The sequence below is a fragment of the Ostrinia nubilalis genome, chromosome 25, assembly GCF_963855985.1.
Source record: "Ostrinia nubilalis chromosome 25, ilOstNubi1.1, whole genome shotgun sequence".
Classification (NCBI taxonomy): domain Eukaryota; kingdom Metazoa; phylum Arthropoda; class Insecta; order Lepidoptera; family Crambidae; genus Ostrinia; species Ostrinia nubilalis.
Genome location: NC_087112.1, coordinates 223,524 through 240,207, shown reverse-complemented (window position 1 = coordinate 240,207; position 16,684 = coordinate 223,524). Strand labels below are relative to the sequence as shown.

The 16,684-nt window shown below is 36.5% G+C and overlaps 1 protein-coding gene across 1 annotated transcript in view; it reads right to left on the bottom strand.

Annotated features, from left to right (window-relative positions):
• Nucleotides 1–13,356, bottom strand: part of LOC135084047 (uncharacterized) — a 268,129-nt gene extending 254,773 nt beyond the window's left edge. Inside the window, exon 1 of the mRNA XM_063978789.1 lies at nucleotides 13,074–13,356. Coding sequence (XP_063834859.1) covers nucleotides 13,074–13,131 — 58 coding nt within the window. The 5' untranslated portion in view covers nucleotides 13,132–13,356. The remainder of the gene's footprint in view (nucleotides 1–13,073) is intronic.
• Nucleotides 13,357–16,684: the final 3,328 nt, after the last annotated feature.

Sequence of the window (16,684 nt, the reverse complement as noted above, 5' to 3'; positions counted from 1 at the left end):
CTGGCATTTGCCAATGTAAACCACTAGAATTGGTTAGTAGTATGAAGTATCTGGGGGTCCATGTAGACGCGGGACTTGACTGGCATGTTCAAATTGAAAAAACTACGGAAAGAGTTCGGAAACTTATATACATTTTTAAAAATCTTCGCAATTCAGCTGACCGAAGCACACTTTTCACCGTCTACCTTGGATTATGCCAGTCAGTCATCTCATACTGTGTTCCTGTATGGGGCGGTGCTGACAAAACTGCACTGATAAAACTTGAACGTGCTCAACGTGCTGTCCTCAAGGTCATGACCCGGAAGAAGCGTATGTTCCCAACCAAAGAACTGTACGCCGATTGTAAAGTTCTCACAGTGCGGCAACTTGCTATTCTCCGTTTGGTTCTGCGCCGACACCGGACTCTGCCGTTCAACCGCCTGATCGCAGCACGGCGAAAGGGAGCAATGAGAGCGTGCCCCCTGATTCGGTGCCGTACGTCGTGGGCAAAAAGACAGCACAAAGCCTTAAGCTCTAAATTGTATAATACAATTAATAACTCTACGAACATTTATTCTCTGACCACACACGAGGTCAAACGAGTAGTAAAGGAACTATTACTTGCTCTAAATTACAATGAGACTGAAAATCTTTTAATATAAATACAACACAACAATAACACATTCCCAAACCCACTTCCACTTTGACTCAGACACACACACACACACACACACACACAGACACACACACAGCCACACACACACACACACACACACACACAGCCACACACACACACAGACACACACACACACACACACACACACACACACACACATACATAGTGAGCAGCAAGCATAACATAAAAGCCACATGTAAAATTAAATTTAAGTAATTACAATGTCTCCAGAGGAATCACTGTTCTCTAAGATACAGGATCTATCCTAGTTTAGAGGACAGGGGCATGCCATTTTACCGACTTGTACCTACTGTACTAAAATACTTATGTATTAAGTTCTGTTAACACTGTGTACATATTTCTGTTATGGTGAATAAAAATTTTTATTATTATTATTATTATTCTTGTTTACACTTTGTGTATCTCGATGTCTTATACATCGGTGTATTAATGGTATTCACGGGCCTAAACCAAGTGAATACCAGTACAATAATATAACTAAAAATAGAAATATATTGAGCAGTATTGAGACTTAATTATTTGACGAAGACTGTAAAAATTTCCGGACAATTCTGCATGTGTTTAGAATGCTGGCCTTTTGTAGTTGTGTGGAAATATATTCAGGTAAGTCCAAGCTTCTAAGTGATGGGGCAAGCTGTACTGGAATGACTCCTGTTGTGGACAGAACTATAGGGACGATACTTACTTTATTTAATCTCCACATACGAGTTATCTCGTCCTTAAGGTCTGTATATTTAGAGATTTTTTCCGCTATTGTTTTTTGTAGGTTGTGAGTATTAGGGATAGCAATGTCAATTAAATGTGCAGTTTTATTGATTTTATCGATGAGAGTTATGTCTGGCCTGTTAAAATGTACTGTTTTGTCGGTAAGGATCGCACGGTCAAAATATAGTTTGTGAGAGGTGTTTTCCAAGACGGTTTCAGGGTTGTACTTGTAATATGGGGTGGGTGCTGATGTTAGTAGTTTATATTTCTGGGCTATTGCTTGATGAATTATGTTTGCAACCTGATCGTGCCGGTGTTTATAGTCTGTTTGAACTATGGCCTTACATGCACCTGTGATGTGTTGTATCGTCTCCGGAGAACTATTGCATCGTCTGCAGCTATCATTCTGTAAGTTTGGCAATTTAATTATGTATTTTTGATAATTGCGTGTTTCTATGATTTGGTCCTGTATGGCTATAGCAAATCCCTCCGTCTCCGGGTATTCCCGGAGCGAGGAGAGCTATTGCTCTCCTCGCTTCAGCCACTCGTTCGACGCCTTGTAGTCGACGTTAGTGTGGAGAAGATCTTGAAGATGCCTCCCGTGGAGAGATTTCCTAATCCAATCCTGTAGTTTAGTATCTCTGTGGGTCTGCTTTTCACTATTTTGTTCATCTTGATCTTTTAGATTCAAAGGTGTGAGCTTGCAATCATTATCTGAGATGAGTCTATGTAGCAATGAAGTCTGTGATTTATTGTGAAAATAGCTTCGTAGGTTAGTGATTTGTTTTGCGTGTAAATTAGCTATGTCAATAAGGCCCCTACCTCCGTCTATCCGTGGTAACGTCAGGCGCTGTACACATGACCGCGGGTGGTGCTTCCGGTGTTTTGTCATACTTGTGTGTATGGTGCGTTGAAGTGCCTTTAATTCGGATTTAGACCAATTAATGATTCCAAAAGAATATGTGAGAATAGGTATTGCGTATGTGTTAATAGCTTTGATCAAATTTCTAGAATTTAATTGTGTAGATAAAATAGCGTTAAGTCTGATTCTAAATTGTTTCTTCAGGTATTCTTTACTTTGTTTATAGTCTATTAAGTTGGATTGATTGTAACCTAAATATTTATAAGTGTCATTTTCATCTAAGGGCGTAATTGTCTCACCTGTGTCTAGCTGATAAGAATGTTGATATCTCTGTCCGCTTTTAATGGAGTTTATTTTGCACTTATCTATTCCGAATTCCATATTAATGTCAAGGGAAAAATTCTCAGTGATATTTGCAAGCACTTCGAGATCATTTTCCGATTCCGCAAAAAGTTTAATGTCATCCATGTACATAAGATGACTTAGCTTTCCAGTGAGTGTTTCTGTGTGCGTCTGATATGTTAGTGAGTATCCAAGATCTGTAGAGTTTAAGTTATTTGACAACGGGTTGAGAGCGAGGCAGAACCAGAGTGGGCTCAGCGCGTCTCCTTGGAAGATGCCGCGTTTGATACGAATAGGGTCGGAGTGTAAAGTACCTATATCTGAATTAATTCTAAGCTGTGTTGTCCATGTTTGCATAGTATTTTGTAGAAACTGTATTATTGTAGGATGGATTTTGTAAATATTCAGAATTTGAAGTAGCCAGCTGTGAGGTACAGAGTCATAAGCTTTTTTGTAATCAATGTACATGGAATAAAGATCAGTTTTGTGTTTTTTAACTTGTTTGAGGATTACAGAGTCTATTGTAAGCTGTTCCTTGCACCCTTGGCTGTACTTTTTGCAGCCTTTTTGTTGCTCTGTCATTATTTCATTAATTTCTGTGTGTTTGTATATAATATGTGCTATACAGGACGTGATTATTTTATAGATTGTTTGTAAGCAAGTAATTGGTCTATATTTACTCGGATTTAATATAATATCATTTTTATCTTTTGATATCATATATTATTATTATTATTAGGTCACGGTCTTATCTCAAAAATAAGAATAATTATGTATTAAGATGAAAGTCCTTCTTTAAAAGTAAGCAACATTCTCGTTTCGCAGAACTGATAAAAAATTATAAGATTAAAATTATCTGCCTGACCTTCAGCAAATAAATTGAAACGGTGTCAGTCTGATAAAGTTTGTTTCGTCTTCAGTTTTCATAACCCAAAATTTGAATGCATAATAAAGAATTTATTTTATTTTATTTTATTTATTTATTTGAACACCAACAAGGTTACATTGAGGCTTCACAAAAGTAACTATAAAAAGTGACACTTGTTAAATGCAAACTTAATTATAGGTGAAAACATCATGCGTTGACTAAATGACGATGACTAAAGCAATAGCAATTAGGGGTTAAAAACTGAAAATATTTAATATGGTGTAAAGAAGTCCCTAATGTAATGATAATAAAGTAAATATTTAACATTACTAGTACAAAAAAACTGACTTTCTCGGCTCTCTATGTCCTCGCCCGAAAGGCCGGCATAAGATTATACACTCGTCAAGAGCGACCCGACAGGCGGCCTGTCATACACGCAACGCCCGTTCTTTCTGCCACTAGCTTTTACCCGCAGAATATGCTTTTCATTTTCCACTTTACTTCTGAAAGACTTTATCAAGTGTTTTACATATTTTTTTTTTATACCAGCCATTGCCCGCGGCTTGGACCGTGTGAAATTTGTTCTGTCATAGAAAAACTATCGCTAACCTGTCCGCCATTAAAAAACCGGGATGAAAACTATCCTGTGTTTTTTCCTAACTCTTATACTATCCCTGTACCAAATTTCATCTGAATCAGAGGTGTAATTTTGTAAAGCAATCGTAATCATTTGACAGTTCATAACGTACGATAAAGTCAGTTAAGCAAAGCGTGACAGAATAATCGTACGTTATAAACTGTCAAATGATTACGATTGCTTTACAAAATTCCACTTCGGTTCAGTATTTTAAGCGTGAAGAGGTGACATAAACAAGAGTTATTTTCAACCTCCTCCTTTTGTTAAAGTCGGTATTCGGTTGTTATATTTTTTATTCTTCGCATTTATATTTCGCAGTAGGGATTCGGTAATTTCTGGTTTGAAAACTCTAGTTTAATTAACGTTTGTGAACGAAGGATTGAATTCTGTACGTTACGTAAGCGCGCCTGTAGATTCCGGTCAATTTCCGGTGTTGTCACCCGAGCCGAGGCCTCTATTAACAATATTCTGGGCTAGAAACAGGCCTAGATAGGTCATCACATGCTATAAAGTTTATGCCGTAATAGATACGTAGCTAACTACTCTTAGATACAAGCTATAAATCCAGGGTCATACATAATAATAATATTGACAGGGAAAAGATATCAAGTTTATGTTATAATTTTCCCCATCTTATAAGACCATCTTGTAGGCAGCCCGGGTAGCGAAAATTAAAAATATTCATAACTAGCGGTCGCCCGCGACTTCGTGGATCTCGTTTTACCCCCTTAGGAGTTGAATTTTGCAAAATCCCGTCTTAGTGAGCACCTACGTTTTAAAAGGAACCCCCATGCAAAATTTGAGACTCCTAGCACTTGTAGTTTCTGAGATTTCGTGATGAGTGAGTTAGTCAATCAGTGACCTTTCGCTTTTATAGATATACTTAGATTCATAATACGATGTATTTCATACCGTTGTTGCTGCAATCAATACTTAGGTACCAAAATAATTCATAAATAATTAAATGATATTACAAACACAGCTTTAAAACTTGTCTTCCAGTATGTTATGCAGGCAGTAAGTATTAAGTAGACTGCACCCGCAAAGTCGGCGCAGCTACTTGTGAAACTTTGTCGTTTTTTAAAAATCCTAAATTCCAGCGCCCCAGTTCCAGTTTATCAGCTAAATGTCTGCGGAGAGATTCTCGCCACAACAAACGATTCGTTAAAAATAACTTGCTTTACGTATAAAACAAAAAGAAATGTACTCTGTTTATAGAGAGAAATGCATTTATCGCTGTAATATAGGATGCTTAATGCATTCCCTTTCGAGCTGGAGTGCCTTCAAAGCCTTATATCTCGTTTTAAAATAGAGTTTAGTTCTTTGAAATAAAGTGGAAAATCTATTAAGCGAAAGACAAGTGGAACGAGCAGCAGAGTAGAAATTTGGAAGATAGGTAGCTCGTGCAGTTATCGCTTATGAAATTGTTCGCTCCGTTGTGTGGAATGACACAGAAAACTCCGTTAGATGTACGGCCATTGTTTTTCAGCATTCATTTCTTTTGCGGGCTATTAAGGCTTTATCTTTGTGGATATTGATAAAGGCCGATTCAGTTGTGTTAACTAATTGAATTAAAGTTCAATTTTGTTACGCCAGAACTTTTGTTTCTGTATTAAATCTTACGTAGTAGGTACTTAAAAATACACACAAAACTACTTTGTACTGAATAGTTGACACAGTCAGCTAATGAATTGGTAGTCACAACTTCTATACAACGCTTCATTTAATAATCATAATCATAATCATTTATTTGCAATTAAGCTCCAGAAATCGATATTTCAATAAATAGAACAAGAATTTTCATTTCAAAATATTTTTATAGCGTTTTGACAGCTTAAAAATAAGCAATATGATTGGTAGCTTCAACTACCAAGTTAGGTACCGAGATATTTCTAAACACTGTCTAATTTTCCTCGCCTTTCAAACACCTACACTGAAAAAAATGGTTTAGGTACTGCTTACACAAAAAAGTGACTTGCGGACTGAGTGTTAACCTAAACCAAACCAGGTTTATCTGTGTATGTTTCTTTATTTTAAACAACATTTTATTCCTCATAACCAAAGTTAGTAGGTAGTAACCTCTAGTTCGCCAGTAATTTTTTTGTGTAAGGCTGGTTTTAGTGTCACGCGGACCGTCCGGTGCGGACCCAATCTGTATGAACTTTTAGGGAGCGTTTTAGAGTAATGCGGTCCGGAGGAACCGCTCCGCTCCCTAGCAGTTCATACACATCGGCTGTGCGGAGCGATCCGCACTGACAGTCCGCGTGACACTAAAACCAGTCTAACAGTTAAGGTATAAGTCCAAGATGAGCTGCAGACCGCAACCGCAGGCGACATTACCGCTAGGGGTTGCGGTTGACCGCATTTCATAGCAATTTCATAGAAACCGTGTTGCGGCTTGCAGTTTGCGGTCAGCAGTCCATCTTGGACTTGTACCTTAACTAAACCATTTTTAGTGTACACTAGCGGCCGCCCGCGACTTCGTACGCGTGGATCCCGTTTACCCGCGGATGCCTACGTCATAACATCTACCTGCATGACAAATTTCAACCCGATCCAGTGGTTTGGGCTGTGCGTTGATAGATCACTATGTCAGTCAGTCAGTGTCCTTTGAGTTATACAGGGTGTTCCAGAATGGGTGAATCAAACTGCTAGGGGAGGTAGCTCTACTAATGTACTATACATAATAATAGTAAGGTAGCTCTACTAATGTATAGTACATTAGTAGAGCTACCTCCCCTAGCAGTTTGATTCACCCATTCTGGAACACCCTGTATATTTAGATTCACAAGGTAGGTAGATAGGTTGTTAGTATTAAGGCTGATTTAAATATGCACAGTCACAACATGACGGTCCCTGGCCCTCCTTTCGTATGCGCGGCGGCTCGCGGCCTCGAGCCGGCCAGCTCATTTACACCGCGACATCTAATTCAGCTGGCTGTAGATAAGTGCAGGGTGATGAGGAATTTGTATAGGTATAGTGTGTCTAATAACTACGTAATATAAAACTTATACATGTTTGTTTGAAATATAATATTTAATCTATACTATAAATAGAATCGCAAAATGTGTTGGTAAGCCTGAACCAATTTTACCAATTTTTTTAATGTTCGTTGAAGTCGCTAAGGATGGTTTTTACGGTGAGAAAAATTCGAATAATTTCCGAGCAAAATTCAACCCTTAAGGGGGGTAAAACGGTGTCCATGCGTACGAAGTTGTGGACAGCCGCTAGTTTTTAATATAACGCACCATACTACGTCGTATAGATATAAAAGTGTAAGTAAAAAGTCGGAATAAACTAACAAGATTAACACAATATTTTGTTCGTTTCAGCCAAATGACTTCCACTGCTGGACAAAGGCCTCCCCCAAGGATTTCCACGACGTTCAGTCCTGCACCGCCCGCATCCAGACCTTAACATTATATGTATTACCTACTGTAAATAATTAGTTCAAACATGGACTCATCCAAATAGCCATTGCATTAATATCGCTTGAAACCGAAACACAAGAACCGTAACGATTTTTTAATCGTACTTCAATATTTTTTATCAAACCTATTCAATATGTGAAGCAATTACAATAATAAATAATTTCAAAATCAAATCAAATACATTTTTTTTATTCAATTTATCATCTTGAGTATCGCAAAGTATATAACAGTCCCTTTTGAATCAAAACGCCTCCACTGGCAGGTTTATCTCAGAATTGTATCTCCAAACCCTTCAATTTGCAACCTTTCATGCATCTTATATTCAGTATTAATCACAATGTAAGGTAAGTGTTTACCGCCATTTTGGGTTCGGCTGCCGAATAATTAAGGTCTGATATCCCGGGAAAGATTATTGTTTATCCCGGGATAATAAAGGTAAACAAAGGACTTGGGCCCGGGACTAACTACCGTCAAGTGAACGACTTTTTAAGAGAGTAGTTACTGAGACAGTCTATTATTAGAAAAAAGCTTTCGTCGTTTATTATAAACTTCTTACTAACTACCCATATGACAAAATTATTTTTACACGTGTAACATGATTTTCATTAATTTGTTATTTTCATTTTGTGTTTTAATCGATTATTATTTTACATATTAAGTGAAAACCATAATTTCAAGTCTAAGTACTTCAAAAATCTTTTTTCAGTTTTTAATAACCTAAACATAAGCCTTAGGTACTGTTGAAGTAAAAAAAAATGTTCAGATTAACAAAATTAAATTACCTATGTGATATTCTGAAATAGGGATTATTGATACTGAATTACTGAATTCACAACTAAACAAAAAGGTAAACTTTTTCTAAAATAGGCTGCATACGTAATAGTAATTTAACAATTAAAAGTATAGTTTTAATCTGCTCTTACAGAAAATGTTTGGTATTTTAAACCCAAATACATCGCCGCATCATTAATAATAATGTAATTACATAATTTTCTCAGAAAAAACCGAGAACTGAACGAAAATTCCTGTTTTTCAATAAATGCATCATGCTCTTTCTTCGTTTAATGTCATTTTTGTTTAATCTTTAAAAAGGTTTCGTAGTTTATGATATTCCAGAAGTTAAAAAATTATCAAAAATATCCTAGAACATAAATCAAACTCTATAAAAAATATCTATAGTTTTGTAGCTAAAAGAGAGGCTTTCTAACTCGGCATTTTAGGAATAAAGATTATTGGAGTTTTTTTTTTCAAATCAAACTCCCACTAACGCAAATTATTTTATTTATTCAGTTAAAACAGTTCTTAAAGGACAATGTTCGTTCTCCATACATTGTTCGCCTAAGAACCAACAATTTTGACATATTACTACCCGAAAGCGAAATAATACAATTCTGTGTGTAAGAACAATGATTCCTGATGGACACTTGCCATAAAATTAATGATTATGAATATTAAATCACAGCGATTTTATAATATGTCGTTTATGACAACATGGCGTCTAAATCACATTGATTGTATTGTGTGAATGTATGAACACCGATTCGCGAAAAATGTTTTGTATTGTCGTCACGCCGAGTCGCAGCCAAATAGTATAAAATAATAGAACAAGTTTTAGAAATACAACTCGGCATTCCACTTTTATAATATGCCCACATATTGCACGTAAATAAACAACATGAATCGTAGGTTGTTTCCACCCTTGTCATCTGACACATGAAATAAACTCCTATTGTATTATAGATATCGAAGCCGAATCGTATATAATAATAGAATGGGTTTGGGAGATCACTCGGGGTTCCACTTTTATAAAATACCTACATATTGCATAAAAATAACACGAATCATGAGTTTTCTTTTCACCATTTACATCTGACACGAGATAACAAACTCCTATCTCCATGACTACCGTCGTAGTCTATGCCAAAGACTACAATATTTTAAGCAAGAAGTTTCAAACCTTAGCGGCTACAGTAACCCCTGGGCCACATACATCGTGATAACATTCGGTCGACACCGGAACGAAATGCAAAAAAGCACCGTATTCTAGTGCGGCTATATCACGTTCAACCGGGGTTTTAATTCGACTAAAGTCCTGACTAAAGACTGGAAGAAAATACGCCGCATTGTATGAGCACTTCGTGTTCGTTAAAGCGGCTTCAGATCTAGAGCCTACATAGTTTTCTTTCCAATAATATCCGCAAGTAGCGCTGCATGATCTTTACAACAAAAACGGCAATAGTTATTAAGGTGCCAAAATTATATGATTACTTTGGCACGGTATTATACACGTTCGAAGATTTGTCATTTTCATTCATTTCATCATCATCATCATCATCATCATTTCAGCCACAGGACGTCCACTACTGAACATAGGCCTCCCCCAATGACTTCCACATCGCACGGTTGGTAGCGGCCTGCATCCAGCGCTTTCCCGCTACCTTTATCAGGTCGTCGGTCCACCTTGTGGGTGGACGTCCCACGCTGCGTTTTCATTCATTTATTATTTTCTTAAAGTGCCGGAAAAAAAATAGTTTCTAGCTGTCCCAGCAACTTCGTCAATAAAAAGTTGTCTTGTCATATCTTTAAAATCGTAATATTAATTTCTGAACGTATCCTGTTTGACACCTAATAATATTATTTGACATAGCTGGCTCGGCGAATTTCGGCAAATTAATTTTGACATTGCAGAATATGACTTTTGATAGGTTTATCATAGAATTCGGCGGGGATATCCTCACGGAGGAAGTTCGAAAAATGGCGGAACAAGATCTTATAATAATACAAGGCCGAAGCTGTAACGCGCGTGCTCCTACGTGTAATCCGGCGAGTATACAATAAATAGTAATGTCTGGTAAATAGTGGTAATACGTATCGTTCGTTCGTTCGTTTCAGAAGAAAAGACGTCCACTGCTGGACAAAGGCCTCCCCCAAGGATTTCCACGAAGACCGATCCTGCACCGCTCGCATACAGGCACCTCCCGCGACCTTCACCAGATCGTCGGTCCACCTAGTGGGAGGCCTGCCCACGCTACGTCTTTCGGCTCGTGGTCGCCACTCAAGAACTTTCCTGCCCCAGCGGCCATCAGCTCTACGAGATATGTGCCCCGCCCCGTCTATGTCTATATGCGCTACGATTACAGGGTATCATTTTGCAAAGTCGCAAGACTTCACTCTGCTGCTGTCAAATCAATGTCGCATAATGTTATCGCAATGTGTGTGGCCCTTGGCCAAATCACAGAAGCCTATGCGAAGAAAGAGCACTTGAATGACAATGAAAATCAGGGTTACCATTTTATAAGATCTCCTCACTATTGAGGGTAACAAAGTAACATTAATAATCTAGCCATTAATTACATTTATTACCTATACGAGAAAGTAAAGCAACATGCGGTTTTATTTTAATTTGTAAAATATTTGTAACAGTTTGTTCTAAGTTTAGTTTTACAACAGTATTGCTGTTTCAGCTGTCACTTTGAAGCTTTGGGAAAATAAATAAATAGAAAAAATATTAACATAAATATTTATTTAAGTTTTTATGTTCATTATCATAATATGCCAATTTAAGTTACACTGTGTGACAGTCTTTGACACTAAACAAACTCTTCAGCTTAATAATACCTACCTACAGGGCGTTTTTATAGTTACTCTTGCTGATGAAACAAGAAGGGTTGATTCTACTACTGAAATACAACTACTTTTCTTACAGGACCAATATCAAATTCTCAAAAAAATTCACATCCTCGTGATGGTGATAATTTCTATGGAGAGGTTTTTTTTTTATATTCGGTCTCTTGGGATAAGTTATTCCATTTGAGCAGTAGAATTAATCCTTTTTATTTGATCACATATAAAAATAACACAAGTTTTTAGGAAAACTTCTTCTTTGGTATGGTATCACCACGGAGTTATAATGGCGGCAACTCTGTATCACTGACTTGTAACTTTCAAACAGTATGAATAATAAGGACACCACATTGGTTTTCTTTCTGAAAAAAGGCTTTCACTTTTAGTACTAACCCTTTAGCACTATTTCATTGAAATAAAAATACAATAAATGCACAGAAGACTGAAATTGAGTCAACTGACGTGACATTTATAATTTGTTGACATTATGACAGTTTGACAAGACTAGGGATTGAAAAAGTTTTAATTGAAAAAGTAAAATGACAATTTATTAAAACGATTCACAAGGATATAATCGATTAAAAATATTTATAAAATGTTCTGATACTTGCCTGTAGCGATTATCCAATCCTGGTTTCTACTGAAAAACTACCTCGTGGCAAGATTTTAATAAAATAATAAAATCTTTATCTTCTCTTTCACAATCTATAAAAGTTCATTTGGTCTATTATTATACATGTGCTATGAATGAGGGTTTTCGCGATTGAAAAATCCGCCAGATGGCAATACGTAGACGCGAGGTCCAAATGCTGCATGATTGGTGGATTTTGACATATCTGTCAATGTCATGTCAAAAATAACCAATCATGCAGCATTTGGACCTCACGTCTACGTATTGCCATCTGGCGGATTTTTCAATCGCGAAAACCCTCATTGGCATAGATTATGAGAGACTGGCAACTATACGAGGTTGATATATGTTTCTCTCACTTCAACTGGCATTGGATTCAACATCGGATTCTGATACTTTTACAGTTATGATACCATGAATATCAGTTTATGGTCCTAATTATTTTTATTTTATTTACGACCTTCGACCAGTTGGACACTTTAGATAGCTTCTTGTAATAGTGTCAATATCTTTTTAGCTTTTAACGCAAATCTAGTCTTCAAAGCAGTTTAATCGATTTATTTTATTTTCAAAATCGATATTTTATTGTCTATGATGGCCGCAGGAACATCACTATACATGGACTCCCAGCAATAAAGTACGGTAATGCCTCGTACAGATTTTATCGGCAAAAATTATGGAACTTGATAGGTTTTAGACCATGCCACGCACCAAAACGTCCGGAAGTTGTAATAGTATTATAGAATAAACGTTAAAAGACTTATTTATTTAATTTTTCAATGCTTAAGTGTCCATTAGAATGAAAGGGTGCTTAATGTATTAAAAAAATTAGAAAATAATTATGATGGGTTAATGTTTTTGGGCGGTTTTTTAGGCGATTTCTGACAATGTCCTTTGAATTTTGTAATTTTAATGTTCCCACTTTGGGTTCAAGCCAACTAAGTGAGCAAATGATTTTAATTAGATTAAAGTTGTTTTAGAGCTCGTCAGTCATGGTTTGCTAGAACAAACTAATTAATTCGAGTTCAGATAACAATTTCATTTAAACTTGACTCACTCCAATATTGCACGTTTATTACTGTGCTCAAAATAAATAATATTTATGAGCTTTTATGTACGAGTAAGTATGTATAAAAAATAATTTTATCATTACTTGAATCCGTACTTAATTTAGTCATGAAGAAGTTCATAACATATCTTGAAATCCAAGCTTTAAATAATATTTATGACAGCAGATAATTGTCGACGTAATCCTTGATTAATTAAGGCACATTCCATGATTAAAATGTGAACTCACCGTCAAGTAGGAAGAGCAAGCGGAAGATGAGATGACAAATCCTTTTCATCTTGAACATTTGTTTCACTTTGAAAAACTTACAGGCGAATGGACATTGAATAACACGCTCTAAACACAATCACATAGGAACTACAACAATTTGGCAACAATTATTATTTTAATTTATTATTATTATTAATATTACTACCACTAAGTAATTGAATTAATTTCTACTACGAGTTCCGAGCTCGTAGCGTCAAGCGTAGCGCGAGTGTCGTAGCTGCATGGTCGGGCGGCCGACGCGCTCTCTCGCCGACGACTGACTGACGCTACGCCGTAGCATCCGCTACTACGAAATTGCTCATTACGTACCATAGGAGTAGCTCCCGTATTTCGTACATTATTCGTTTAATAAAGTACGTTGTACTGTATGCAGATGCGTTTACATAATATTATGGAATTTTAGAGGCGGAGTAAAGGGTGCAAAATTAAACAGCTAGGCGCAGCGTCGGATGGAATTTTAGAGAAACGGTAAACATTGAGCAAACTTCATTTTGAGCGGAGGGAAGTTAGCTGCAGTTATGAGGCGATGAAATGAAGTGAAGTGTTTACCCGTCTCTTTAGTAAGCGACTCTGCAAAATGCTTATTGAGTTGTAAGAGCTGAAGCAACAGCAACAAGATGTTAGACATTTTCTTTGCTTTTATAAGCACTTGTGATACAAGTGCTTTTTGGCACAAAAGCATGAACGCATCTCATAAATTTTAATGTTGTAAATAAAAAAATGTTGCTTCGGTAAATTCATTAAATCATAACTCCCGGAAAAACAATAAATTTTTTCTTTTGAATCGTTCTACGAAATTATAGAAAAACGGTTTCCAAATCACAACCAAATGAAATTCTTAGTATCAAATCAATCCACTGGTATTGTCAAAATTATTGTATTGGTGGTCCAAAGTAAAAGGATCGATACACTATAGGTACACTGAGGTACCACATACCAGTATTTAAAAAAATCTATTATGTTAAAGAGTGTTCAAAAAGTCAAGGTAAAGTCAACCGATTTGCTAGTAGTTAGTATTGAATTTCGAAACAAACTTGTTTACTTATTTAAATTCAGTTTGTCAAAAAAAATATTGGTATACTTAGTTAATACATTTTAATGTAAGTAACGCAAGGTACCAATTTCAAAAAAAATTTTTTTTTTCATACTGGTAAGTGGTACCTCAGTGTACAGTGTATCGACCCCTTTACTTTGGACCACTATTTACGACACACCCTGTATATTATTATCTAAAATAATAATTCCAGCCGAAATTGAAGGCAAACAGCAATAACTAAGGCCTCCGATTGTTTGTCAGCATTAGTATTAGTTGACGCCGTGCTAATTGCTCGGGGACCTAAACTGGAATACTCTAATACTCTCGGTCTATTGACACACATTAATGAAACTTCGCAAGCGTGTTATTATGTGGGGCGATGGTAATAACGAATAGTAAGCGTAGCGTACAAGCCTACATTCTTGAGAAGAATGTGCTATAAAATATTTAACAAAAGACATTTTTTTCGTTAACATAGTAATAGGAGAAAAGTTACCGAGTGACAACCACGGGCCAGAAGACGTAAGATAAGATAAAATAAGATAAGATAAGATGCGTTTATTTCCCAGAATACAGGTTAAGTTCTTACAAAAAATGTTAGTACAAGTATTCAACCTGCATGCAGGTCTGCAAATACATTTTGTCAAGTGGTAAGTCAGTAGGCTCACTCTTTATTAACATTACATTCAATTACATCATTACATTTCTTTAGTCGATTTATTATTTACATTTACATTGTCATATTTTTATAATCCATAAATTCATTCATGTAGTGTGGTCAAGCCCCCCACTAGGTGGACTGACGATCTGGTGAGGGTCACGGGAGGTGCCTGAATGCGGGCGGCGCAGGACCAGTCTTTGTGGAAATCATTGGGGGAGGCCTTTGTCCAGCAGTGGATGTCATTTGGCTGAAACGAACAAAGTTATTGAAGATTCTGACGTAACCGTGATTTACTTATTAGAAAGAGAGAGCGACCCCTAAATTTCTCATAATTGGCCACTGTTGACCTGTGTCATATTCCCACATAGAACACGCAAGTGGGAAATTATTTTCTGCAGTGCAGTTACTGCATTGCATGATTGAGTCACCATGATTTTCATAATCTACCATTTTGTAAATACTTCACAGTAAAATTAAAATAGGTTCTGGGTAACATTAATTAGTAAATGTTAGAGATTAGATAGGGCATCATACTTTTAATAGAATATAATATTTATAGCCACCATAGCCGAACGGTGAAGGGGTCGTACTGACCGACTCGCGATCCGACGAACGCGGGTTCGAATCCCAACGCCGCTCGACTAATTGTGGTGAGCCCACTCATAACACAAGCTTATTTAGCTTAGTACGAGGGGCTAACGGGACTTTTAGTAATTTGTGCAATACAAATTGCTTATAATCTTTATTGGTATTTTTTTTTTAAACAAACAAAACAAAATATCGTTAAAAAATATGCTTTGTTCTCAATATTTTGATACCGCGCTTTAGGAGGCAAGCTGAGTCATGAACAGATCAATATAGTTATAATAATGTCACTTGTAATAGGTATAACGTATTGATTTTAGTTGTAAACCTCACGGTCATGAAAGAAGAATAATATTTACCCAAGTCTAACCTCACCTATCTAACTTGGTATCAAAACATCGCTTTAATACGAGACACATAACCTCACGTCAATCTAATAAGACGAGCTTTTAAAAAAATTGGATAAACAGAAAAACACTCTATTTTTATTTGTTTATAATACATTATTCGTATAGATTCAGAACGGAGCGGGCTTCATGGCAAACAATACGGGTTTTTTTTACACCGAAAACGTGCTTCTACATAACTAAGTTTCATTTCGGTTGCCGTACCAGAAAACATCTAACCTTAGCATCTATTTCGACGCTTTCACAAATTTTGTATACATCGCTAGCTGAACACGATCTTTGGGCATTTTCAAGAAAACAAAACCAGCAATGTACGCTGACTGAATGATAATTCACGGATGCTGCGTGGATCTGAATAAGGCCTCATATAAACGGCTCATTATGATAAAGGCGCGCACACACGACAATCAGGCAGGCAAACATTCATTTGAGCGAGTGTGTAAGCCGCGCCTGGAATACTTTGCCGTTACAGGTTTAGGCGGTGTGTACATTGTGGAAAATGAATTTTTTTAATGAAATTACGTATCTTGAGCTTTATACGAGTATTTATTTTGTTTACATGATATCATAATTAATGACTCCATGTTTTAACCCTATACTACTGCACTGACTTAAGTTTTAAAAATATTGCCAATGTATGTGCATATTACAAAATGATGTTAGCCTAGATTTTGAAAAATTGTAGTTCTTCTATAACAGCTTGACAGGCTCTGCTATTAAGACTGTTTAAATGAAGACCAGAGTTAATAGCTATTAAGTCTAGCAGGTATGTACCAACCTAGACTTCATCTCACTTAACATCAGAAGCGTTTGCGATCAAATAACTACCTTGCAGATCATTACATAAAAACTGATAAAGAATAAGTAGCAAAAGGTAAAA